This window comes from Neophocaena asiaeorientalis, unplaced genomic scaffold (assembly GCF_003031525.2).
Source record: "Neophocaena asiaeorientalis asiaeorientalis breed wild unplaced genomic scaffold, Neophocaena_asiaeorientalis_V1.1 scaffold30, whole genome shotgun sequence".
In the NCBI taxonomy this organism is placed as follows: domain Eukaryota; kingdom Metazoa; phylum Chordata; class Mammalia; order Artiodactyla; family Phocoenidae; genus Neophocaena; species Neophocaena asiaeorientalis.
The window spans coordinates 5568913-5596188 of NW_020174923.1; the positions used below are offsets into that span (position 1 = coordinate 5568913).

Here is a 27276-nt window from a genome sequence, read left to right on the forward strand (position 1 = left end):
TTTTTTCTTTTAATTATTAACTTTATTTAGTTTTTGGCTGCGTTGGGTCTTCGTTGCTGCATACGGGCTTTCTCTAGTTGCAGCGAGCGGGGGCTACTTTTCGTTGAGGTGTGTGGGCTTCTCACTGCGGTGGCTTCTCTTGTGGAGCATGGGCTCAGGCACACGGGCTCAGTAGTTGTGGCTCACGGGCTCTAGAGCGCAGGCTCAGTAGTTGTGGCGCACGGGCTTAGTTGCCCCGCGGCATGTGGGATCTTCTAGGACCAGGGCTCGAACCCGTGTCCCCTGCATTGGCAGGTGGATTCTTAACCGCTACACCACCAGGGAATTCCTGAAGTCCCTGTATTCTGACCAGAAACCTTGGGGTTCAGGGTGAACAGAAAGAGAACAGATTCTGGGGTCGGACTGTCTGAGTTGAAATCCAACTCCACTGCCTCTGATGCTGTGTGCCTTTGGGCAAGTTACCTAACCTTTCTGTGCCGCAGTGTCTTCCTTGGTAAAATGGAGATGATAATAATATTGCCTACCTCAGGGTTGTTGGGAGGGCTAAGTGCACAGATGCACTGAGCTCTGGGCCAGGTGAGCACTAGTTTATCACTTGGGGTCAACTGAAGCTCAGGTATCTCAACCACCTCGGTGGGCGGGTTGAGGGATTCTGGCCACATCGCACAAGCAGACTTACAGACCCAGACAGGACCACGTGGCTATCCAGTGCGTCTCTCCATAGACACAGATGGGGAAACTGAGGCACGGGGGGGGGACGCTTCATTTGCTCAGGGTCACAGAGCCTGGTAGAAGCACGATGGGGGCCAAAGCTTGCTGTTTACACCGGGGGTGAGGTTATTCTCACCCTGCTCTATCCCCTTCCCAACCAACATTTCCACTGGTTGGAATCCATTTGGACCTTTTGGGTGACAGTGAGAATTCTTCCCCTGAATCATAGATACCGCTGCTTGATGCCTGGAGCAGGATGGGGGAGTAGAGGGAGGGGGCAGTGGCGGAAGGAGGCAAGGGTGGGGTTCTGCGGGGGCCCGGGCTGCCCTGAGAGTCAGGGGAGGAAGCGGCAGCAGCCCACACGGCCTCACCATCACGAGGATGCAGCCGGCCCTGGGAGGACCCGGGAACCCCAGACTCCAGGGAGGGGAGAGCTGTGTGGGAAGAAGCCAATCTTCCTGAAGAAGGGGCTTCCTCCCGAACAGGAGAACAAGAGGCCAGGAGCCCAGCGCTGGGAGCAGGCACCCACCTGGAGGCACCCCGGAGGAGATGGTTGAGGCGGACACCTGGCCCTGGCCCTTGGCGGTCATGGCGGCCACCTCGATGGTGTAGGTGGTGAGCGCGGTGAGGCCCGTGACGCGGTACTCCAGGGTGACGTTGGGCAGGTAGTGCGTCACGCGGGTGTTGGTCCGGTTATACTCCTCCCAGGAGATCCGATATCCTGGGGAGAGGCCCCAGTGTGGTGTGAGCTTGGCTGGGACCTTAACCTTCTGCCCTGCTTCTCACTTCCTTACTAGTCTGGCAGTTGGACACGCATTGGAAGGAGGGGGCCGAGGGAGGTGGGAGCAGCGTGCCTGGGGCCCCGGGTGTAACCTGGGTGGGTGCCCCTCGTTGGGTGTGGATTGCAGGAGGGAGGGTGGGTCACTGCGGCTGAAGATCTGGGATGCGGCTCAGAGCACAGGGGCTGAGAGCCTCCCATGAGTCCTTTCTAAGAAAGAGTGGCCTGCTGGGAGGCTCTGGATGAACACTAGGTCGAAGGGAGGGGGATGGACGGGAGGGCCTTTGCCGCCCATCTCACCCCGGGGCAGCGACGCTGTGGCGCCTACCTGTGAGAATGCCGTTCTTCTCCCCTGGTTCTTGCCAGCTGACCTTCAGCGAGGTGTCCAGGATTTCAGTGAAGCTCAGGTGTCCCACGGGCCCTGGCACTGTACCCAAAAGGGTCCCCCACCCACCCAATGCCAGTTAGAGCCGGAGAGAGACCACCGTCCTCAAGACAGCCCGTGGGGCTCCAGGGGTGACTCCCGGCTCGAAGACAAGAGCAGGGCCGTCCTGGGCCTGGAGCGCTCGGCCTGGCCCACGGAGGGGGGTGGGGTCAGAGGGAGCCGGGGTTAGGGCGCTGCCTACCGTCCTCGTGGGTGCGCGCCAGCTGCGGGGTGCTGCGAGGCCCGTCGCCGGGGGTGGTGAAGCACAGCACCGAGGTGAAGTACTCAGTGAACTTCTTCAGGCCCGACACAAAGCCCACGTGGATGCTGTCTTGAAAGTTGGGCCGGGCGGTCACCATGGTAACCTCCTCTTCCTGCTCTGGTTCCCAGGCCATCAGCTGCGGAGAGGGCAGCCACTCAAGCACGGCGGCAGCAAGTACGCACCAGCAGAGGCCCAGCGCTTTCCCACAGGCTGGGCCAACGGACAGAGAGGGTCCAGAGGCCCAGCTTTCCTAGGGTCCCTCCTCCCAGGGAGGGGAGGCCGGGCGGATACCCACAGGCCACTGGAGCATCTGTCCTCTGGGAGCTCACTTTGGTGTGCTGCTCCATTCGCTGAGTGATTTACTCTAAGCAAGGTACCGGGCAGGGTGGTTTCAGTGAGTCCTCTCCCGCTCGATTCCCACAGCAACCCCACAGGGAGGTACTTGATACAGGGAGATACAGGCAAGACTGGCTACCATAATTTGCAGGTCCAATGCAAAATGCAAATGGAGGCCCCCTTGTTCAAAAATTATGAAGAATTTCCAGAAACAGAAGCAGAGCATTTAACTGAACGTGGGGTCCTTCTGAGCGTGGAGCCCTGAACGCTCACACAGGCATGAAGCCAGTCTTGTGTTTTACAGATGACGAAATAGGCTCAGAGAGGCTAAGTGACTTACAATATATCACACAGCTCCTGGGTAGCTGAGGGTCTTTGCTTCTACACTTGGGCTCCCATGCCTTTCTCTGCCTGGGCCGGGGCAGTTCCTCCTAAGAACTCCAGTATGTAGATGACTCTCTCTTTTAAACTTGTTCCAAGTTGGGATTTCAACTGTAACCGTCCTCTAGAGGTGGAGCATTGGCAAGAAAACCCCGTCTGGAAATTCAGCATCACTTTTCCTCTAATCTCCACTCTACATATCCCAGCCATAATTGCATAAGCTCCCCACCTCCCCTTCCTTCTCTTCCTGCCTGTTTTTTTAAAAATTGAAGAATAAAGTTGATTTACAATGTTGTGTTAACTTCTGCAAAGAGATTCAGTTATACATATTTATACATTCTTTTTTAATTTTATTATTATTATTATTTTTTGCGGTACGCGGGCCTCTCACCGTTGTGGCCTCTCCCGTTGTGGAGCACAGGCTCCGGACGCGCAGGCTCAGCGGCCATGGCTCACGGGCCCAGCCGCTCCGCGGCATGTGGGATCTTCCCGGACCGGGGCACGAACCCGCGTCCCCTGCATCGGCAGGCGGACTCTCAACCACCGCGCCACCAGGGAAGCCCTATACATTCTTTTTTTTAAATATTCTTTTCCACATGGTTTATCACAGGATAGTGAATATAGTTCCCTGTGCTATACAGTAGGACCTTGTTGTTTATCCATCCTCTATATAACACTTTAGCATTAAATATAGCATCTGCTATGTTAGCATCTGCTAACCCCAAACTCCCAATCCATCCTTCCCCCAGCCCTCTCCCCCCTGGCAACCACAAGTCTGTTCTCTGTGAGTCTGTTTCTGTTTCGTAGACAACTTCGTTTGTGTCGTATTTTAGATTTCACGTACGAGTGACATCGTATGGTGTTTGTCTTTCTCTGTCTGACTCAGTTCCCTTAGTAGGAGCATCTCTAGTTGCGTCCGTGTTGCTGCACGTCCCTGCTGCTTCTTGACCTCCTGCCCCACCCTCCTATCTTCTGGGCCCTTCGTCTGTCTCTAACAATGACAGCTGGTCTCACAGATTTCCTCAATTATTTCAAATTGATTAAATAGCAATTAATGGTGAAAAGCAACGCTGGATGAATTTTAATAAGCCTGGGTATTTATAGACATAAAACAGTACCACGCCAATGTCTCCTGATTAACTCAGGCCCATGACAATGCCTCATCTCCTCCTTTTCATGGCCGTGTGTTTACAAAGGATGTTTGGAAATTTAATTGGTATTGTGAAAAGATAGCCGATAGCAAGTTAATTAGATACCAATTAGACCCTAAAAATACTAACCAGAAACACTAAGTGGCATTTAATAGGTAGGTTAAGTAGCCTCCTTAATTTGGTTATCTTGTTTCACAGCAGTTCAACTGCTGAACTTCGCTGGCGTAGATTAAGAAACAAGCTTGGTGTTTTAATTTACTTTAATCAATGTAATTTCGAATTAATTACACCATTAGAACTGTGTGGTGCATTCTCCAGTAAGTGCAAAATCTGGGTAAATATTATTCTTTCGGGTTTAGGCCAATCGTGATCACTACTATTTAAAAAAATAAGGGACAAAGAATGTCTTGACAGGGGCCTTAAAGCACATTCACAGGGAATTGTCTTCAGATACGACAAAGAAGATGGGTACAGGGTGATGGTGGTGCGGTTGGGTGGAGTCATGACCACAGCATCATCCTCCAGGTCCAGGCCCAGAGCCCAAGACGGAGGCAGGACAGGGGTTGCTTCAAAACATTTACTCTGGGATGTGAACCACTTGTCCTGTAGCTGCATCCAAAGAGGAGGAGGCTAAGGGTTAAGAGGCCTCTCCCTCAGGTCCAGGAAGACAACAGAATTGTCTTCTGCGCCTCTATTGCTTCCAAGGGGCTGGGCTCTGGGCAGCCATGGGGTGGAGGCTGTGCTCCACACACACACTGGGCTCTGGTCCCATGTGTGCCTGTCACTGGGTTAAGCCCATCACGGACCAGTCCCGTTTCACCATCACAACGAGGACGACATGCGAGTCACTGTCCCGTGCTGCTACAAAAAGGAAACCAAGGCTCAGGAAGGTTGAGGACTGGTCAGAGCACGGGGGACCACCTGGATCCGGCTTCAGATTTGTGGACCTGAGACCTTAGACGCAGCCCTCTATCTGCCGAGGTACACACAGCTGCCAGGTGAGGGCTGGGGGTTCTCCACGCCTGCTCTTGTTACCGGGGGTCAGCGCTGATTTACTTCCTTAGGTCCTTGGTCTTGGATTCTAAGCAGACTGGGCAGCCCTGAGCCTGGCTGGGGTGTGTGGGTGAGTGTGCCTGTGGGGGGACTTCAGATCTAGATGCTGGGACAGGCAATCCCACCTCAGACAGCAGAGGCCCAGGGGGTCACCCCTGTAACTGAAAGGCGTGTGTGCGTGGGATGGTGGGGAGGCCAGGGTGCAGAACGTGCAGCCAAAGCCGAGAGAAAGGACGACAGAGCACAGCTTTGCCATTTACTGTGTGACCCTGGGAAAATCACTCAACCTCTCTGAGCCTCAGGCTATTACAGGAGCCAGTATTAGCTACCTCAATGGTTGTAGAGAAAAGGGCTGAACTGACGTGCCTCCTGTTTCTGATGGAGGCAGTACATCGCGGGCTCGAGAGTCTAGGAGAGCACAACCTGCTAGATTCTGGAGTTAAAAACAAGTAGGGGAAATTCTCTTTTGCACCCTCCGTTTGTCTTTCCCTCTACTTTTCTATCTCTCTTGCACGGATTCGCGCAAAACATCCTGGAAGGGTATGTAAGAAATTAACAACAGTGGTTCCCTGGAGTGTGGAGAATTTCAAGGTTGGGTGGGATAGAACCAGGCAGATGAGGGACTGGGGTGGCATGGCGTGAGATGGAGGATGTCTGCCTGCTATAAGTTTATCTTTTTACATTTGTTGGTTTTTGAATCGTGTAAATATATTCCCAGTTAAAAATTAAATTAAAGAATTAAAAAAATAATGGGGACGGTTTGGCAATAGCAGAAAAATTATACACATTTATCTTTTCACCCAGCAATCTCACTTCTAAGAATCTATTTCAGAGTTATATGTGACAGTATGAAAAAATGTAGGCACAAAACTATTCACTGCAGAAATGTTTGTTATAGTAAAAGACTGGAAACAACCAAAATGTCATCACTAGGGAGCTGGCTGACTAAACAATGGGAGATCCACATAATGGAACACGATACAGATTTTTAAAAAAGGGACAAGGAATATCTCTATATACTCCTACAGAGAGACCTCCAGGATACAATGTAAATAAAAAAGCAAAATGGAGAAAGTATGTACACTGTCATTTATCTAAGAAGGCGACGGTACACATTTATACATGCATAGCCTTTGTTTACATTAAAGACATGGAAGGGAAAACCGAACCAAACCAACAAACAAAAAGAAATCACTTCTCTTGGGAAGGAGGAGGACCAGAATTCAGGCTGATTTTTTTCTGAATTAACTTCACTTTGTAGATTTAACTTTGGAACCATGTAAATATGCTACATAATTATAGAATACAATTAAATAAAAAAATCAATCCCTAAAAATCGAAACCCAAATGAAACAAATGAACCTCACCGTATATTGAGTTGTAGCAAAATTACACAGAAAGAAACCATTTCAGAGACTTTGCACACAGAAAGGGGGGGACTGTATCCCATGTGGGATACATCCTAAGAAGTACAGATAATCTGAAACTATTTTCAGTAATCACAGTGTTGATATTGCTGTTCTGAAACTGTCGTGGGTATTTGTGGGATCAAGTAGGTGAGTAATTCTGTTGCTGTGGAAGAAACTAGATTTTCAGAATGGAGAAAAGAGAGACAAAAGACCAATGAGATTATTTTTAAAATGTTAGAGTCCTGAAATTGAATTGGAAGTATCAGTATGTGTTTTATCTTTAAAAAAAGTATTTCTGAGTTGTCCATTCACAGGGCCTTGAAACAACAACCAATGCTAGAACCAGGAGCAGCCCCAGTGCCCAGATTTTGGTATCTAACTATCATTAAAAGAAACAAGGGGGCTTCCCTGGGGGCGCAGTGGTTAGGAGTCTGCCGGCCGATGTAGGGGACGTGGGTTCGTGCCCCGGTCCGGGAAGATCCCACATGCCGTGGAGCGGCTGGGCCCGTGAGCCATGGCCGCTGAGCCTGCGTGTCCAGAGCCTGTGCTCCGCAACGGGAGAGGCCACGACAGTGAGAGGCCCGTGTACCGCAAAAAAAAAAAAAAAGAAACAAGGGCTCCTTGATGACATGGCTGATCCCAGGCACAGGGGAGGAAAAGCTTGGGCCACCCTGTCATACCAGATAGCAAGGAACCTATCAAAGACTCCTGGGGCAGGCTTCCCTGGTGGGGCAGTAGTTGAGAATCTGCCTGCCAATGCAGGGGACACGGGTTCAAGCCCTGGTCTGGGAAGATCCCACATGCCACGGAGCAACTGGGCCCGTGAGCCACAACTACTGAGCCTGTGCGTCTGGAACCTGTGCTCCACAACAAGAGAGGCCGTGACAATGAGAGGCCTGTGCACTGCGATGAAGAGTGGCCCCCGGGCTTCCCTGGTGGCGCAGTGGTTGAGAGTCTGCCTGCCGATGCAGGGGACACGGGTTCGTGCCCTGGTCCGGGAAGATCCCACATGTCGCGGAGCGGCTGGGCCCGTGAGCCATGGCCGCTGAGCCTGTGCGTCCGGAGCCTGTGCTCCGTAACGGGAGAGGCCACAGCAGTGAGAGGCCCGCGTACAGCAAAAAAAAAAAAGAGTGGCCCCCCGCTCGCCACAACTAGAGAAAGCCCTTGCATAGAAACGAAGACCCAACACAGCCAAAAATAAATAAATAAATAAATAAATAAAGAATTAAAAAAAAAAAAAGACTCCTGGGGCCACATCAAAAGGACTCACCAACTTGGAAGAGGTGGGTGATGGGTCAATTTGGTATCAATAAGAGTAATAATGGCAGTGGATTGAAACATATCAGACGTATTAAAAACCCTTAAGGACATAATAATACTAACAAAAACAAAACAAAAAGATGCTTCCCTCTGCCCCCATCCAAACTCATCTGTCACCTTAGAAGATGCTAAGGAACCAATTCACTATTCTGAAAATTGTTAAGTCATGGAAAAGAACTGAGCATTTACCATGCTTTTCCCAGATGAACTAAGCCTTCAGGTAACCAAAAAGTTGTTAACAGAAAAATTCTTTTGGGGGGAAAGTATTTCAGCTCATAAATCAAGGAGAAATCATAATATTCAAGTATCCTCATTTTCATACTTGAATACATTTCATATCCTCAAGTATCCCCTATTGAGATAATAGAGCACACAAGGGTGGTCAATGGTCACCACGTCCTAGTAAGAGAGACAGGCAGACTCTGTGCCTTTTAATGAAAATGCACAGCACCATCTAGGAAGTAATATTTTGAAAAAAAAAATCATCAAATCCGAATATGATCAAGCCTCTAGTTCTAAATTCCAATTTACTGCAAATATAGTGTTCAGAGGAATATATTAAATGACCCCACAGGGATGCAGTCGCAAATCCAGGCTGTGGAAAACTCTATAGGACAAATGACTAAGTTTCTTTTTTTTTTTTTCAGTACGTGGGCCTCTCACTGTTGTGGCCTCTCCTGCTCTCCTGTTGCGGAGCACAGGCTCCGGACGCGCAGGCTCAGCGGCCATGGCTCACGGGCCCAGCCGCTCCGTGGCATGTGGGATCTTCCTGGACCGGGGCACGAACCCGTGTCCCCTGCATCGGCAGGCGGACTCTCAACCACTGCGCCACCAGGGAAGCCCTGACTAAGTTTCTTTACTAAATAAATTAAAAGGAAGAGAGAGTGAGAGAGAGAAAGGAGAGAGAGAATCTGTAGATCAACTGAGACCTAGAAAACTTCAACCAATTGCAATTGTGTGACTCTCATTTGGACCCTGAGGCAAATAAACCAACCAGTAAAAGAAACGCCGTGGCAACTGGGGAAATTTGAACGCTGACCGGGTATCTGATGCTATTAAGGGGACTGTTGATTTTTTAAGGCACTATAATGGGAATCTGGTTATTGTGTTTAGGTTTTAAGTAGAGACTTTATCTATAATATCTCTCTGCAGAAATATTTATGGATGAAAGGCTACAATACCTGGGATTTCCTTACAAATATTCTAGGGGAGAAGCAGAGGGCTGGAAAATAGAGGGAACGCATTGGGCCGTGAGTTGGTAACCGTCGAAGCCAGGGTGCATTATGGTCTTATCAAGTCATCTTAGTCTCCTCACTACTTTTGTAGATGTTTGAAATCGTTCACAATTCAAAGGGGAAAAAAGGTCCCTTCTCACTGGAAGGATGGAAGGGACGGACACTGCTTTTTTTTCCTCCCTGTGATACTGAAGGCCAAAGGAGCAGGAAACAAAATCCCCACTCGTATCCATTCATACTTAGAAAAAATCAAGTTATAGTTATTATCTTACAATTAAATCATACAACACTTTCCTTTTAATGCAAGACAAGGTGCAGGCTCTGGAGTTTGAAGCCAAGCTTTGCAGTTACTCTGACTGTGAACAAGTCACTGGCCCTCATGCCTCAGTTTCCTCCTCTGTAAAATGGGGTGATGATAACAAGCCTTCCTTCTTAGGGGTCTTGTGCAGCTTGCATGAGACAAGAATGTGAGGGAAGCCCAGGCATCCTGCCTGGCCTGTAGAAAGTGCCCTGTAAGCGTGATCTCTTCTTAAGCACCAGTTTCTATGCTCAAGCTATCTGGACAATTCATTTCTGCTGACTTTCTTGGAGCAGTTACGGGCTGCTGGGCACAGACTGGACCTGGGAATCAGGTGGGCTTCTGCAGCTTCCTCTGGCTCTGGGTCATTGCCCTAATTCTCCCGGCCACTAAGCTGGTCTCCTTGGCCCTCTGGGAGCCATTTACCTTAGAAGTTTGCAGCCCAGGTCTCCCCAAAGTGGAAGGAAACATAGGATCGGCAGCAAGAAGCTAATTCTTCCCAGCTCAGTTCCTCTGCATGACGCAAGCCTCCCTCTTCCCTCCACTGCCTCCCCCCAGAGTCCCAATTAGGAGGTTTCTCCAGCCAGCCGGCACTACCGGCGAGCAGCTACAGCCCTGGTCCAGGAGGGCCCCGCTCAGCCTCGGTGATGCACTTTCCTGGAAGCGAGATGGCTACGGCTGGGGTGTATCGGGATCTGGACCCTCCCTCCTTTACTTGAAACACCAGCAGAAAATTCTCTGGGTGATTTAATCTCAGCCCCTTCCCGTCCAGCCATCCCCACCTTGCAGCAACAAAGGCTAAGGTTGCTAGTCCTAGAAATGGTCCTTGTTGTCACACACGGGTGGTGTGGGAATCTTCTGGAAGTATCTGCGGTCACCTCGAGGCCAGCAGAGCCCGCGGTTCCCTGCCCTCCACGGCTGGCTTCCTGGTGACATGCCTCTCACATCCGGAGGGAGCGCACTGCCTCCTCCCACCCGCCCCACTCAGCTGGGGCCAAGCTGTAAAACACGGTGTGGACCACACACTCTGTGATCTGCCATCTCCCATTCTCTAAGGGAAGGTCAGCTCCGTGCTCCTCGTGGGGTGAGAGGAGAGACCCAGCAGTGGCTGCCAGAAGGGGATGGTTGAGAAGTCCCGACTTGCAGCACAGTTCCAATTATAGCAAATTTACTACCATCACCATCACCACCGCTACTAGTGCTTTTTGTTATGGCTGAATTGTTTCCCCTCCAATTTTTATGTGGAAGCCCTAACCCCCAGGACCTCAGAATGTGACTGTGTTTGGAGATAGCCTTTAAAGAGGTAATTAAGTTAAAACGAGGTCCTTAGCCTGGATCCTCATCCCACAGAACTGGTGTCCTTCTAAGAAGCCGAAATCTGGACACAGACACACAGAGGGAAGATGCGTGAGGACACAGAGAAGGCGGCCGTCTACATGCCAAGAAGAGACGCCTCAAAAGGAACCAGCCTTATCAGCACCTTGACCTTGGACTCCTACATCTCCCCAACAATTTTTTTTTTTCAGGCTCCGCGGCCATGGCTCACGGGCCCAGCCGCTCCGCGGCATGTGGGATCTTCCCAGAGCGGGGCACGAACCCGTGTCCCCTGCATCGGCAGGCGGACTCTCAACCACTGCGCCACCAGGGAAGCCCCGTTCTGGATTTTTCTGATGGGGCCGTGGCTGTGTGGGGACCCTGAGCCTGAAGCAAACCTGGTTTTGTTCATAAGGCAGGCTCATCGAGACTGACTGCTCCCTGCACTGGGTCTCAGACAGGCCAGTGTCCGTATTCCCCGCGGCCTGGACGTGGACCCGGGGAAAGCCCGCATGCCCCTTGCCTTGATCATGTGTCCTCTGCTTGGCTTGAACCAATGATTCAGAGACAGAGCGGGGACTCCCTCCTCCCCCTTCCTCGCCTTCTCCCTGCCTCTGCAGCCTGCGTCCTTTCGAGAATCTCCAGGCTTCCTCTCGGGGCAAGGAGAGGCCTTATGTACCTTGTAGCCCTGGTTGATGCCGTTGATGAACTGGGGGCTGGGGGCAGTCCAGGTGAAGCGGATGGTCGTGGAGTTGGTGGCTTCTGCATGCACGTTGCCTGGAGGGACCGTGGGCACTGGAGGAGAGCAGAGAGGTAGGGGTGTGCGTGGAGGGGGCACAGTCTGACTGTCTGGCCCAGTTAAACAGGGAAAACACATGAGGTCTGCAGACACTGCTTTACCCCCCTCCCCCCAGCTCCTCCCCTGCTGCTATGGAGACTTCAGATGCCCTCTTTCTGCAGATTAGTTTGGGCTTAATAAAACCGGTCTGGCCCATTTCACAGGGTACCCACAAATAAAAGTGATGGATCTGAAAATGCTCAGGGTGGTTTTTAGGTACAATGCTAAATGTAAGCTGTTTCATGATCCAGTTAATGGGAAACTTTGCAGAAGGTCCCTGTATCCCCGAAGCCTCTGCATTCATCACACCCACCCCAACCTCTTCATCCATCTTTCCCTCCGTCCTCCCACCCTACGGGGTAGCTGGGCACAGCATGCGACAGCCTGGGACTGGATAAAACAGGTGACACGGGTGAGGCAGTCAGGACCGGACAGTCAGGACCCATCAGGCACGGAGAGGGGGAAGTACCAGCCCTTCCACGGCCACTGTCCCCACCCACCTCCCTGCAGTGTCCACTCGGTGACTTTGCTGCTGTAGACACCCAGTCCGGCGCTGTTGTAGGCGGCCACCTCGATCTCGTAGTTGGTCCAGATGATGAGGTCCTCCAGCAGCAGGTTGTTGACATCAGCATCCGTGATGTTCTTAAACTGGTACCCAACAGGCAGCCCAGCCAGGCAGTACCTGAGGGGAGAAAGCCAAGAGGAAATGGATTGGAGTCAGCCTGCTGTCCTCGTGCCCAGGAAGCTGTCTGTGATGGTGGAAACCCACATCCATGCTGTCCAACATGGAACCGGCTGGCACTTGTGGTTTTGGGGCACCTGAAACGTGCTTAATGTAACTGAGGAACTACGTTTGTCATTTACTTTACTTTTTTTCTTAATTTAAATGGCTGCAAGTGACCAGCGGCTACCCCACGGGATAACGCAAGTCCAGGGGATGTGTCTGAACTCTTCTTTTTGACGGGGGAGGAGGACATTGGTAGGATAGCTAGCCAGGGATGCTCAGAGTTCCTGGGAAGATCTCACGGGTCTAGCTTTGAGGGGTCGCTGATCAGAGAGCGATCTCCAAAGGTTGGGCTCATTTCCTTTCTCCTTCTAGGAGAACGGCTCCCTCTTTTGACAGCCATTCACTGAGGTGGAAAGAAAAAAATCTGAGGCTACATACTCTACCAAGTTCCACCTTCTACTGGAAAAAAGAATGCAGGGTAATAAAGAAATGGGATATGTTGAAACACAGATTGCTGGGCTTATCCCAAAGGTTCTCATTCCATAGCTGAGGGGTAGGACTTGAGAATTTGCATTCCTATCAAGTTCTCAAGTGATGCTGACGTTGCTGGTCCAGGGACCACACTTTGAGAACCACCACCCTTTAGGATTTACCAAAAAGCCCACGACGAGATTAACCAATAATAGAGCAGCCAGACCAACAGTAACTGCTTCCAAAATCGGGGAATTCCAGGGCTGCGAGTGCACACATTCAGGAGAGAGACGTGTGAAGTTGCCTAGCATCTTGCAACCAGCCAGGGTTCAGAATACTGACACAAGTTCTCAGAAGTTTCAAGTAGCAGGCTAATTTTCTTTTATGAATACCAAATTTTAGTAACAACGTAATAATACACTTTCAGGTTACCAGTAAAGCACCCACAGTCAAATGTAAAAATAAAAGGCTATATAACTGGGCTTCATTTGGCAGTAGGGACCAAAGACAGGACTTCCACTTTTCAACCAGTTCTTGGCCTAGTAATTCGTCCACTCATTGTCTGTCCTGGGGAAATCTGGCCTGCTAGAATATTCTTGGTTTCCCAGGTGGTTGGTCCCCTGGATAGTTATGTGTCTCTGTGTAGCCCTACTCCTATGTAGCCCTGACGTCTGGCAGACTTGCCATCCATACAGCCTTAAGGAGGCTACATTGTATCTCCTCTCTAACCATTCCTATTGGTTTCCAAGGCTCTCACTGCTGGAAGTTCTTCTAGATGTCTAACTTCAATCCTTCCTACTGTAGTGTAGGCATTTCTTGTTGCCTGGTCCTTGTTGATGAAGAAGGACCTGCCATGAATCTGCTCTGTTTTCCAATCCACTCCCTGACCCTCCCTCATCTCTTTCCTCTTGAGTCTGGGCGGCCCTCCTTTCCCTGGTGCGGACGCCTACCTGATGATGTAGCCCTTAAGGATGCCATTCTGGTGGCTCTCGGGAGGTGGCTGCCACTGGATCATGATGGACTGATTGGTCCGGCCGCTGGCGATGACATTCTGTGGAGGGGCCGTGGGGGGCTCCTCAGGAAGGGAGACCCTGCATAGGAAAACACCAAGAATGGGCAGGGCTTTTCACTCCTAGTCTCCACGGTAAATACAGGAGTTTAATAGGATAGGAAGAGGCCCCACCCTGCTCTGTCCCTGGATGACTCTGCACAATTGCTGTGTGCTTTTGGGCCAGTCGCTTAACCTCTCTGAGCTTGCTTCTTTACCTGTAAAAGCAGTATCATAAAGTCCACTTGCCTGCTTTATGAGTGGCTGAAGCTCGAATGACACAATGTATATGGAAGTCCTTTTAGAACACTGTAAAGCACCAGATATGTGTATTTTCTGTGCGGTTGAGGGACACAGGCCTTGGTTTCCCATTTGTCAAAGAAGCTGCTGTCGGGGTTGATGATGTCATGAGTGTTCAAGTATTTTAGAAGCAGGAGTGTCAAATACTCACCTCCCAGTTACCAGCTGGCGGTGAACTTGAACCACGCTTCCTTTACGAACCAGCTGAGCCCTGGCAGGGTGGGGCAGGCCGGGTAGGGGTGGCGTGGTGTGTGCGTGAGAGTTTGAGCATCCCCGTACCCCCCGAAGCCCAGTGCTACTGCATTTCTTTCTCTGGCATGGCCAGGGTACACAGCATTCCACTTCTGTATTTTTCACATAACTGACATGCATCCATTAACAACAAAAGTTGATTATTTTTGATGGATGTCTTTCCCGTTTTGTTTATGTTTTTGTTTCCTGATGGATAGCTTTTCCAAAACATCCTGCACCCTCCCATGGCTTTGTAAAGCCTAAAGTGAGGGTAATCTAACCTTTTACTTGCTGACTCAGGACAATTCGTTAGAAAGATGAATCAGCATTACACAGGGAAGCCTGAAGGACTGGAGAAGTTATAGGATGGTTTCCCTACACTTCGAGGCCTCTTGTTATTGGGATTTCGTAGCTCTGAAGGATTGGGGCTATGTCCATTTTTTTCCCCTGCACCACCTCTCGTGGTCCAAACATGGCCTGGCACATAGTAGGTGCTCAGTAAACAGTGAATGAATAAATTCTCCTATAACCGCTCTCCATGCCACGCTGTTAGCTGTCACTTCTCCCTCCTGTTAGAGTGTCACAGCCCCTGTGGCATCCCCCTAGTAAAAGCCAGAGGGATTCAAGCTTATTGGAACTGTGGGGAAACCACAATGATTGATTTAACCCAGTGGCGGGGGGGGGTCTGTGTACACGCCAAAGAGCATCTTTTAAAGAGCAAAGTGCATTCTTGGCTCCCTTAGCAAGTACTGTTTGCTATTTCTATTTGCCATTATTTCTGGGCTCTCAATTCTGTTCCATTGGTCTATGTGTCTATTTTTTTTTTTTTTTTGGTTGCATCATGCAGCTTGCAGGATCTCAGTTCACCAACCAGGGATTGAACCCGGGCCACAGCAATGAAAGTGCTGAGTCCTAACCACTTGACTACCAGGGAATCCCCTATGTGTCTATTTTTATGAGTAGCATACTCTTTTGGTTTACTATAACTTTGTAGTATAGTTGGGAATCAGGAAGTGTGGTGCCTCTGGCTTTGTTCTTTGTTCTCAGGATTGCTTTGGCTATTTGGGGTCTTTTGTGGCTCTATACAAATTTTAGAATCGTTTTTTACTATTTCTGTGAAAAATGCCGTTGGAATTGTGATAAGGCTTGCATCGAATCAATGGATGGCTTTGGGCGATATGGACATTTTAACAATATTGACTCTTCTCAGTGGGAAAAGGATAGTCTCTTCAATAAATGATGTTGGGAAAACTGGATAACCATATGCAGAAGAAGGCAATTGGACCTCTATTTTACACCACTCCCCAAAGTGAACTCGAAATGGATTAAAGACAAACTTAAGACCTGAAACTATAAAACTCCTAGAATAGAACATAAGAGAAAAGCTCCTTGATTTTGGTCTTGGCAGTAATTTCCTGGATATGACACCAAAAGGACAAGCAACAAAAGCAAAAATAAATAAAAGTGGGACTATATCAAACTAAAAAGCACCTGCACAGAAAAAGAAACAACAAAATCAAAAGACGACATAATGGAATGGGAGAAAATATCTGCAAACCGTGTATCTGATAAGGGGTTAATATCCAAAATATATAAAGAACTCATACAGCTCAACAGCAAAAAATGAAATAATCTGATCAAAAAATGGGCAAATGAGCTGCAAAGACATTTTTCCAAAAAAGACATAAAAATGGCCAACAGGTCAATGAAAAGGTGCTCAACGTCACTAACCATCAGGGAAATGCAAACCAAAACCACAGTGAGATGTTACCTTACGCCCATCAGAATGGCTATTCAAAAAGACAACAAACAGGGCTTCCCTGGTGGCGCAGGGGTTGAGAGTCCGCCTGCCGATGCGGGGGACGCGGGTTCGTGCCCCGGTCCGGGAAGATCCCACATGCCGCGGAGCGGCTGGGCCCGTGAGCTGTGGCCGCTGAGCCTGCGCGTCTGGAGCCTGTGCTCCGCAACGGGAGGGGCCACGACAGTGAGAGGCCCGCGTACCGCAAAACAAAAACAAAAAAGACAACAAACAACAAGTGTTGGTGGGGATGTGGATAAAAGGGACCCTCGTGCACTGTTGGTGGGAGTAAAAACTGGTACAGGGACTATGGGAAACAATATGGAGGTTCCCCCCCAAATTGATAACAGAACTACCACGTGATCCAGCTACCCCACTTCTGGGTATATATTCACCCCAAAGAAATGAAAACAGGATCTCGAAGACATATCTGCACCCCCATGTTTACGGCAGCATTATTCACAATAGCCAAGATATGGAAACACCCTAAGTGTCCGTCAACAAATAAATGGATAAAGAAGATGTAACATAGCTATACAGCGAAAGATTTTCCAGCCATGAGACAGAAAGAAATTCTGCCATTTGCAAAAACATGGATGGACCAGCAGGGTATTATGCTAAGTGAAATAAGTCAGGCAGAGAAAGACAGGCAGAGAAAGAAATGAAAGACATTTGTATGTGCAATCTAAAGGAGCTGAACTCAGAGGAATAGAGGAGGTGGGGGGCTGGGGAAGATGTTAGTCAAAAGGCATAAATTTCCAGTTATAAGAATAACAAGTTCTGGTGGTGGAATACACAGCACGGTGATTATAGCTAAGAATTCTGTATTATATACTTGGAGGTTACTAAGAAAGTTGATCTCAAATGTTCTCACCACAAAAAGAAACGGTAATTATGTGACAGGATGGAGGTGTCAGCTAACACCATGGGGGTAATCATTTTGCCATAGAGGAGTGTGTCAAATCAACGCATTGTACACCTTAAACTTACATAATGTTACAAGTCAACGATATCTCAATAAATCTGGAAAAAATAAAAATACACATAAAAAAATAAAGAGCAAAGCACACAGCTTTGGGGCATGGAACTGGTGTCACTATCATTCTGACCTGATGTCTTTTTTCTTACTAGAGGAGGCTGCTTGTTCTACGGGGGTCTAGGTGGCTAGAATGCGCCTCCTACACAAGTGGGTGTTAAAACGCGTGAACTGCTGTTTTTATTAAACTTTCATCATTTTAAAAAAAGCTTTGTTGGAGGCTTCATGGGGTCTGGCACCATGCAAGGCACTGCATACAGAGATCCGTGTAGATCCTAGACGTCTTTGGAAATTCACACGCGTTTAACAATGATGGCAACCCATGGGGATGTAGAGCAGAATGGGGTTAAGTCTTGGAACTTGCATGGCCCACAGTGAGAAGGACAACTCAACTGGGTTAGTGAGTTGAGCCCCTGACAGACACCCACCCGGCTCCCCTCACCTCTCTGTGTCTTTGCTGAACTGTCCTTTCCCCACGTCGTTGACGGCACAAAGACGGAACTGGTAGGAACGTGCGGGAACCAAGCCCTTGACCATCACCGAGGTGGCCTCGGGGTCCACACTGGCCAGAAGCACCGTCCAGGGGGCATCTACAGGGACAGAGGGTGGAGGCTGAGGTAGGCATCTTGGGGGTGCACGCTTCTTCCCCGCCCTCCATTCCCAGCAGGGGTCCAGCCTCGTTTGGGCTGGCAGGGTAGTACCTCCCCAGCTTGGTCCAGTAGAGGCTGGTCACGTCATTTTTCTGGGTCCCCTTAGCCTACAGGTCCCAGGGGGTTGGGGGGTCGTGGGGAGGGAGCAAGGGCTCATGGGAACTGAGAGGCATTTGTCTTTTCTATCTTTTTTGTTTTTTCTCAAATTGATGTGCTCTAGCAAACTGTATTTGAAACACCACTCAAATAATTCCTGCTAATTTTGGAGTTCATGGCTTGGGGATGGAGGATAAAAATTAAAAAAAAAAAACAAAACTAATGGCCAGGGACTTCCCTGAGGGCACAGTGGTTAAGAATCCACCTGCCAATGCAGGGGACACGGGTTCGAGCCCTGGTCCGGGAAGATCCCACATGCCGTGGAGCAACTAAGCCCGTGGCCACAACTACTGAGCCTGCACTCTAGAGCCCGAGAGCCGCAACTACTGAAGCCCGTGCGCCTAGAGCCCGTGCTCCGCAACAGGAGAAGCCACTGCAACGAGAAGCCCACGCACCGCAACGAAGAGTAGCCCCCGCTCGCCGCAACTAGAGAAAGCCCGCACACAGCAACGAAGACCCAACGCAGCCAAATATATATATATATATATATATAAATAAATTAATAATAATAAAAAAAACCAACAAAAAACAAACAAAAAACTAATGGCCAGTGACTTGGAGGCTTCTGGGTGGCAGGTCCCAAGTCCAGCCTGTGCGTCATCTCGTTCAATTGTCACACGACTGCAGGATGCCGTGGCTCATTCTACAGATGAGGGAGCTGGGCCGTCCAGAGGGTTGGCTCAAAGGCACAGACGTGGGGTTGCCCTGGCTGCGGTCGGTGGAGGGGTGGGAGCAGCCTTACTGTTCTCCGACATCTCCAGGACGTAGCGGATCAGCGGGCTGTTGCCGTCAAAGGGCTTGGCCCACGTCAGGTTGATGGCCCTTCTCTCCGCGGCGCTGAGAGTCGCCACTGGGTGCTCAGGGGCGTGAGGCAGCTGCCTGGAGGAGACAGGTGTGGCGGGGCCCCCCCGTGAGGTCTAGAATCAGGTGACACCCAGGACTCAGTCTGAGCTCCCATGATATCTGGTGCTCGGCCCCCGAACCCAGCCTTTGGGGCCATCTAGCTGGAGATTCTGTGCACTGGCTTTGGAGCCCACCTGGCCAAAGCCATAACCCAGACTCCCCGCCCTTGACAGGGGCCGAACTGAGCTGGCGAAGGCCTGGAGGATGCTGGGGTGAGGTGGGCGGGCTCAGGTCACACCTGGCCAGGTGGCCTGCCTAGACGCAGCCTTCCCTTTGCTGCCTGCACCCCTTTACCCCCCGGAGCCTGCCCTCACCTCACACGCAGGTGGGCACTGCGAGAGTCGTTGCCTCCGGCTGAGAGCACCCGGCAGGTGTAGATGCCGATGTCCCCGGACCACGTCTGCGAGATGTGCAGGGAGCCGTTTCTGTCCAGACGGATGCGGGGGTTGCCCTCCATGCTCAGTGTGGCCCCATCCTTCTCCCAGACGTACCTGAGAGTAAGAAGGACCGCTATGTAAAGAGAGGAAAAAAACTGCTGGGGTGGGCACAGCCCAGGGCTGGTCTGGAGCAGGGAGCTCCAAAGGTGGGCAGGGGGCAAGCCCCCAGCCACAGCGGGTGCACCTGCAGCCCATCACGCCTGCGGGTGGGGCCCTTGGTCCAGGAGCGTGACCACATCATTACCCACCATTCACTCCTTCAGTTCAGGTCCAGGTCACAGCCTGGCTGCTTTTGACCGGAAGCCATCACCAAGCGGTGCAGAGTGGACAAAAGGTATTCTTCCAAAGAGGTTAACAGATTAGGGTTGGAAAAAGAATGAACGTCTCCATGTAGACTACATGTGGGGACTTGGTTTTATGAAGGGAATCATTAGATCAAGGCATCACTGTGACAAATTAACTTTGGCATCTAGAAAAATCACTTTAGCTTTGGTCAGTCAGTACAAAGGGGGATTTGAGAAACTACACACATGCCCGTGCCTGACAATGAGCCATACCTGCTCTGGATTTGTTCTGGAGGAGACACGATAATTGTCATCAACACACACAGGGTGCCAGCTCCTGGGCTGCTTCCCCCCAGGGAAGGGCAACCAGGGAGACCAGGGCAGGAATGCGGTCGGGCTGGGATGCTTTCCTAATAACCCATCAGTTGCTCAATGAAGGGACAGGGTGATGGGGCGGAGTCACAAGGCCCTAGAACTCTCTGGGTTTAGGGAGTGTGAGATGGCTGGGGAGAATGAGCCTGTAATATATATATATATATATATTTTGCGGTACGCGGGCCTCTCACTGCTGCGGCCCCTCCCGTTGCGGAGCACAGGCTCCGGATGCGCAGGCTCAGCGGCCATGGCTCACGGGCCCAGCCGCTCCGCGGCCTGTGGGATCTTCCCGGACCCGGGCACGAACCCGCGTCCCCTGCATCGGCAGGCAGACTCTCAACCACTGCGCCTCCAGGGAAGCCCTAAATAATATTTTATAGTCCTCAGGTTATAAGGACATTCAGAATGATATTTCTTAACATGAGCAAAAATTCAGAAACAATCCACACACCCAGCATTAGGGAACTGGTAACAAATTATGTGGCATCCACACAGTGGAGGACTGAACAGTCATATAACTGACAGAGGAAGGGATTCACAATAGGTTCATAAGGGAAAAAACAGAGTAAAACACTGTTTCTAGTTTTTTCAAATGACACCCAAATACTACTATCTCTAGTGAAAGGAAACACAGATTAATCTACTTTTCCACTTCCTCTCTCTCCATCCCTCCCCATGGTCTTTGGTTTACCTGCATTTTCTATATTGTCCTCCTAAAACGGATACCTATTAGCTGTATGATAAGAAAAAACAGTAACAATAGTGATTAATATTAACAAGGTGGACTGTTCGGATTCAGTCTAGATCTGCGTTCAGATACCAAACAGAAGCAACTTTGGAGGTTTTACATGCTGCCACTTATACCTGCCCAGCCTGCGTCCCCTGGAGCCCAGCTTTATTCTGAGGATATGTAACCAGGATTAAGTGGCTACCACTTTAGTCTGATTTGGTTGTTCAAATCCTTTCCAGTCTGTCTACTCAGGGAACCCCTGGTATGTTTCCTGCCGCCACAACAGGGATTTTTAATTCTGGCTACACATCAGAATCACTTCGGGGACTTCTAAAAAATACTTAAGTCTGGGGCTCACCCCACCCCTAAGACTCACCTCAAGGAGGTGGAAGGCTGCCGGGAAGCTCCCCTCCCCCAAGGTGATGGAAACCAGGCGTGCGTGGGAGATGTCGGGGTGGCCTTGGCCACAGATTTTGCCAGTTTGGGGGGATGATGGACCAATTCCGTTCCCTCCCCCATCTAAAAAAGATTGTCCTAGATGGGTAATTCCACTCTAAGGCGAGGACCCCTCCAGTAAACTGGAACAGTGATTTCCCATCTGTAGTTCACTGGTGGTCCTGGAACGTGGGCCTGCAGATATATTGCAAAGGGTCCCTAAATCTCTCTGTTCACAAGAATTGTCCAGAGGATGAATAAAATGTGCAAGTTTTTCCCAAGTATTAGTAGATAGCATTTGAATAAAATACCAATTTATTTTAAAGTTTTACTGACTTGATAGAGCTTTTCGTTACAATAAAAAATTTCAATTAATGGATGTTAAAATAATAGCGGCTATTTATGTGTGGGTCTGAGGCCCACAGCAGCGTTCTACGGGGAGAACATGTGGGTTCTCCTGGAAGACATTTTTATAGTTGGTATATTAATTTTTTTAATAAAAATCTAATAAACCCTGGGATAAGCATATTCTAGATTATCTGTTGGCCATGTTCTAACTCCACTTATGTGATTTCAAGGCTCATGTCTGCATTTGATGATGGCTATCCTAAAGGGCCAATGTTTCATGTTTAATGAGGTGTTTCTCCAACTGGGGCCTGAGACAGATCCTCTGAGAATGGGTGTGGACCTAAAAGCCTAGTACCCTTGAATGTAAGGTGGTGCAGCCACTGTGGAAAACAGTATGGAGGTTCCTCAGAAAACTAAACATAGAACTACCAAATGATCCAGCAATCCCACTCCCGGACATATATCCAGAAAAAACTATAATTCAAAAAGATACATGCACCCCTATGTTCATAGCAGCACTATTCACAATAGCCAAGACATGGAAACAACCTAAATGTCCACGGACCGATGAACAGATAAAAAAGATGTGGTACATACACACGATGGAATATTAGCCATAAAAAAGAACAAAATAATGCCATTTGCAGCAATGTGGATGCACTAAAGATTATCATACTAAGTGAAGTAAGTCAGAAAGAGAAAGACAAATACCATATGCTATCACTTACATGTGGAATCTAAAATATGACACAAATGAACTTATCTACAAAACAGAAACAGAATCGCGGTCATAGAGAACAGACTGGCGGTTGCCAAGGGGGAGGGGGTTGGGGAAGGGTGAACTGGGAGGTTGGGGTTACAGATGTAAGCTTTTATACACAGCCTTTACACAACAAGGTCCTACTGTGTAGCACAGAGAACTATGTTCAATGTCCTCTGATACACCAAAATGGAAAAGAATATACATACATATGTAGAACGGAATCACTTTGCCCTACAGTAGTAATTAACACGACATTGTAAATCAACTATACTTCAATAAAAAATAAAATAAAAAAGGGGAAGTAAAGCAAAAAAAAAAAAAAAAGTTTTGGTACCCTTGCCTCCAACCTTGGTTTCCAGGGTCCCATCTGTCACGGCCATACAGACTGTCATATACCCAGTGGCCACCAGGTGGGGCCCCAGGACACAACTGCCTCCTGAGCAGAGCTCGCCGTTACTCCAAGTGGCATCAGTGCCCGGCCCTTCCAGCTCCGTGCCAGTTGCTTTGGCAATGACATTGCCCATAAAATAGAGAAGCAGCATGGAGGGAGTATTTATTTCTAAGGAAACAGTGACGTTTTCTACTCAGCATCCCAGAGCTCAAGGGAGAGCCTGAAGGGACCATTTTGTTCCTGCTTTAGTTCCAGGAAGTGTCCTTGTGCCCAGCCTGGGAGGGTTCCCAGCTTTCGTGACTTTCTCGGCTTCTTCTGTGCTCCCTGGCCTCTCCAGGGCGTTCCACGGCGGGACCTGGTTCCCTCCAGGCCGAGTGGCTGGCCGAGGTCTGGGCTCCCAAGGAGGACGGTGGGGGTGGCCCCAGGCTGGGCCTGTCCCTCACATGTGTCCCTTTGAGGGTCACCTCAGGACCCTTTCCCTTCCCAGCCCTGTCACTGCTCCCACGCCTGTTTACCCAGACCCCCCTGCTGTCCACGCAGTGGGCGGAGGGTCTAAGGCCTGGGGGGGTGGTGCTAGCAGGGGGTCCCGAGCAACCCGGAGCCTCCACCTCTCCCCAGACAGATGCCTCTTTCTCATCCCTTCCCTTCCGCCCTCCTCCACTCCCTTTCCTCCACTTCTTCCCCCCCCCAGCCCCTTCTCCTCCCCCCACCACCCTGCCCAATTCAACTCAGGCTGGTCAGTCCGCCAGGCATTTACTTAGTATCCCCCATGTCCCAGCCCTGCACTAGCTCTGCACGGGCCACACTTAACCGTGTAGACACTCGCCCAGCAACCAGCTACCCCCTAAAGCTGCCCCTCCCCTTCTGCCTACAAGGGGCCACAGCCGAAGGAGTACCTGACAGTCACTCGGGGGTCGTGGGTCACTCCGCACATCATGGAGGCCTGGGTTCCCTTGATGACGCTCTGGTCCTGGGGGGGCTTGGTGATGTGGGTCCGGGCTGAAAGAGAGCAGGGAGATGGCGTGGTGGGAAGGGAAACAGGTGGGTCCCACAGAGACAGGTGAGATGCAGGTGTAGGGAAGGGGGACCTTCAGGTGAACGGCACCCGAGTGGCTGAATTCTACGGGTGGCCTGGTCTGCTGTGGTCAATGTCCCGGAATGTTAAGAACCACGCACTTCCACGGTACGTGATTCTTGGAAGCCACGATCACAGTGGGGGCTCTTTTAATTTTGCTCCCACAAACCCACACAAGGGATGAAGAAAGATCAGGGCTGTGTTCCCAGCACACCAGTGGTCCAGCCAGGGTAAAAATAGGATCGTCTGATTCCGGGTCTAACGCATCACATCACTCACCAGGCCCCTGGCGCTCAGCCTAGAAGGGCGGCCCACACCTACGTGTGGTACCAGATCCCAAGTGGTACAATCTGAGGGTGGGAAGGGGCTTGGGAAGTTGCCCCATAGCAGGGGTCACAAACCACAGCCTGGGGTCGAGCCCAGCTGGGGGCCTGGCTGGGTAAATTCCCCCGTCCTGGCACTCAGCCACACCCGCTGGATTCACCACCGTCTACAGCTGCTTTCTTGATGAAACAGAGGAGTTCATGGAGCTGTGACAGAGACTGTTTGGCTCACAAAGCCTAAAATATTTACTATCTGGCCCTTTACAGAAAAAGTGTGCTGATTTCGGCCCTAAAGTCTATGCCCATCAGCTCTCTCTTCTCTCAGCTTGGCCAGGCACGGCCAGAGCCTCGCTCACACGGCATCACCCGCGGGACCTTGGCCTTCCTGTGGCCTGTCCTCTGCATTGATCCGTCCAGGTCCTTCTCGTAAGACGTGCCGGCTGGACAGACACGCGGATGTGGAGCTGCAGGGGCTCGCACGCGCTCAGCACCAACTAACCAACTAACTAAAGAGCTCCCGCTTGCCCTTCATACTCACCCCACACGACCAGGTCGGCCGAGGCTTCGTCGACCCCCCGAGAGTTGGTGGCCAAACAGGTGTAGGTGCCGGCGTCGGAGGTGTGCGTGGGGCTGACGAGCAGGCTGCCGGATTCCAGGAGCGTGAAGCGAGGCAGCTGGACTGAGCCGCTGGCCAGGATGCGCTCCCCTGGGGCGACACGGGGTGGGGGGGGATGCATGGGTTCAGGCTGCCGCCCTGGCACACTGACATCGCCAAGGGCCTGGACGGCACTCCCACCCGTCCCCGGCCTGTCTGGGGCAGGGTGAGCTCCGGCAGGCTCCCAGCTTTAGAAAGGCTGGAAGGGCCACCGGTGGGGGGACGGTGGTGGCAGCGGGGCTGGGGACCAGAATGGTTTCTGACTTGGTGATGGACACAAGGGCACACGGTCACAGAGTGGGTGGCCCAGAGCCCGGGTCTCCTGATGTCTCTCCACCCACCGCGCTGTCTGCCCTTCACCAGAGGAAGCCAGCACTGTCTCTTGACGCTGCCGGGCACAGCCCTTGGAGGCAGCTGGCACCTGGGCTGGGGGGGAGGGGACAGAGAGCTCTGACAAAGTGGTGACAGGCATCTTGTGGGAGGATGCTCCTGGAGAGTCACCTGCAGGGGAGCGGAGGAAAGTGATGTGGGGGCGAACCCACACAAGGGATGAAGAAAGATCAGGGCTGTGTTCCCAGCACACCAGTGGTCCAGCCAGGGTAAAAATAGGATCGTCTGATTCCGGGTCTAACGCATCACATCACTCACCAGGCCCCTGGCGCTCAGCCTAGAAGGGCGGCCCACACCTACGTGTGGTACCAGATCCCAAGTGGTACAATCTGAGGGTGGGAAGGGGCTTGGGAAGTTGCCCCATAGCAGGGGTCACAAACCACAGCCTGGGGTCGAGCCCAGCTGGGGGCCTGGCTGGGTAAATTCCCCCGTCCTGGCACTCAGCCACACCCGCTGGATTCACCACCGTCTACAGCTGCTTTCTTGATGAAACAGAGGAGTTCATGGAGCTGTGACAGAGACTGTTTGGCTCACAAAGCCTAAAATATTTACTATCTGGCCCTTTACAGAAAAAGTGTGCTGATTTCGGCCCTAAAGTCTATGCCCATCAGCTCTCTCTTCTCTCAGCTTGGCCAGGCACGGCCAGAGCCTCGCTCACACGGCATCACCCGCGGGACCTTGGCCTTCCTGTGGCCTGTCCTCTGCATTGATCCGTCCAGGTCCTTCTCGTAAGACGTGCCGGCTGGACAGACACGCGGATGTGGAGCTGCAGGGGCTCGCACGCGCTCAGCACCAACTAACCAACTAACTAAAGAGCTCCCGCTTGCCCTTCATACTCACCCCACACGACCAGGTCGGCCGAGGCTTCGTCGACCCCCCGAGAGTTGGTGGCCAAACAGGTGTAGGTGCCGGCGTCGGAGGTGTGCGTGGGGCTGACGAGCAGGCTGCCGGATTCCAGGAGCGTGAAGCGAGGCAGCTGGACTGAGCCGCTGGCCAGGATGCGCTCCCCTGGGGCGACACGGGGTGGGGGGGGATGCATGGGTTCAGGCTGCCGCCCTGGCACACTGACATCGCCAAGGGCCTGGACGGCACTCCCACCCGTCCCCGGCCTGTCTGGGGCAGGGTGAGCTCCGGCAGGCTCCCAGCTTTAGAAAGGCTGGAAGGGCCACCGGTGGGGGGACGGTGGTGGCAGCGGGGCTGGGGACCAGAATGGTTTCTGACTTGGTGATGGACACAAGGGCACACGGTCACAGAGTGGGTGGCCCAGAGCCCGGGTCTCCTGATGTCTCTCCACCCACCGCGCTGTCTGCCCTTCACCAGAGGAAGCCAGCACTGTCTCTTGACGCTGCCGGGCACAGCCCTTGGAGGCAGCTGGCACCTGGGCTGGGGGGGAGGGGACAGAGAGCTCTGACAAAGTGGTGACAGGCATCTTGTGGGAGGATGCTCCTGGAGAGTCACCTGCAGGGGAGCGGAGGAAAGTGATGTGGGGGCGGAGAGGGACACATAGGGCGGGGGCAGCCCTTGTCAGGACGGACCTCCCTCTGCAGTGGGACCTAGGGAGGCCTGGAAAGAGGGAGAGGGAGGGAGGGAGGGAGAGAGAGGATACGCCATGTGTGAGGGAGTCTAAGAGTGCAGGTTTTCGTGATTGTACCTATTTTAGAGAAAATCCCACCTGTCTGTACAGAGGGGACTGTCCACGTGCAAGTCTGGGGGTGAGCGGGTCCCTCTGCGCACACGTGTGGGCATACTGAACAAGTGAGCGTGTTAGGTGGGTGTGTTTACTTCTGGGCCTGAGTGTGCCCACACTCCCCCCACCAATAGTGATGGAGTATCTACTGTGTGTCAGACTCTGTTCCAGGCCCTGGCGAGATAGCAGGGGACAAAATCGAAAGCCCTGACCTCGCGGGGGGCCAGGCAATAAGCAAAACCAAGGTGTAGATGATCTTGCGTATTAGAAGGTGGGAAATAAAGCAGTGAGGGGTCGGGGGAGGGCCTGGGTGAGTCCTGTGGAGAAGGTTCATCTGAGCAGAGGCCTGGGCGGTGTGAGTGAGTGACTCTGTGTGTGTGTGTGTGTACATGTGTGTGTGTCCCCGGGGAGGGTTGTGAAGGTGAGTGTACAATGCAGAGTGTGGAGGACTCACGCGGGGTGGGTGGACCTAGGTAGACGGCTTGGGCTTTGGTGGCTCAGGTGTCTGGAGCCCCGCAAGCTGCCTGTGGAGCGGGGATGGCCTCCTACCTGT

The 27276-nt window shown here is 51.4% G+C and overlaps 1 protein-coding gene across 1 annotated transcript in view; it reads right to left on the reverse strand.

Annotated features, from left to right (window-relative positions):
- Positions 1-27276, reverse strand: part of SDK2 (sidekick cell adhesion molecule 2) — a 106611-nt gene that overhangs the window by 49524 nt on the left and 29811 nt on the right. Inside the window, 11 exon segments of the mRNA XM_024761133.1 lie at positions 1241-1432; positions 1818-1916; positions 2116-2311; positions 11352-11467; positions 12011-12192; positions 13659-13799; positions 17564-17711; positions 18670-18806; positions 19145-19321; positions 23490-23592; positions 25877-26044. Of these exon segments, the coding sequence (XP_024616901.1) occupies positions 1241-1432; positions 1818-1916; positions 2116-2311; positions 11352-11467; positions 12011-12192; positions 13659-13799; positions 17564-17711; positions 18670-18806; positions 19145-19321; positions 23490-23592; positions 25877-26044 (1659 nt within the window).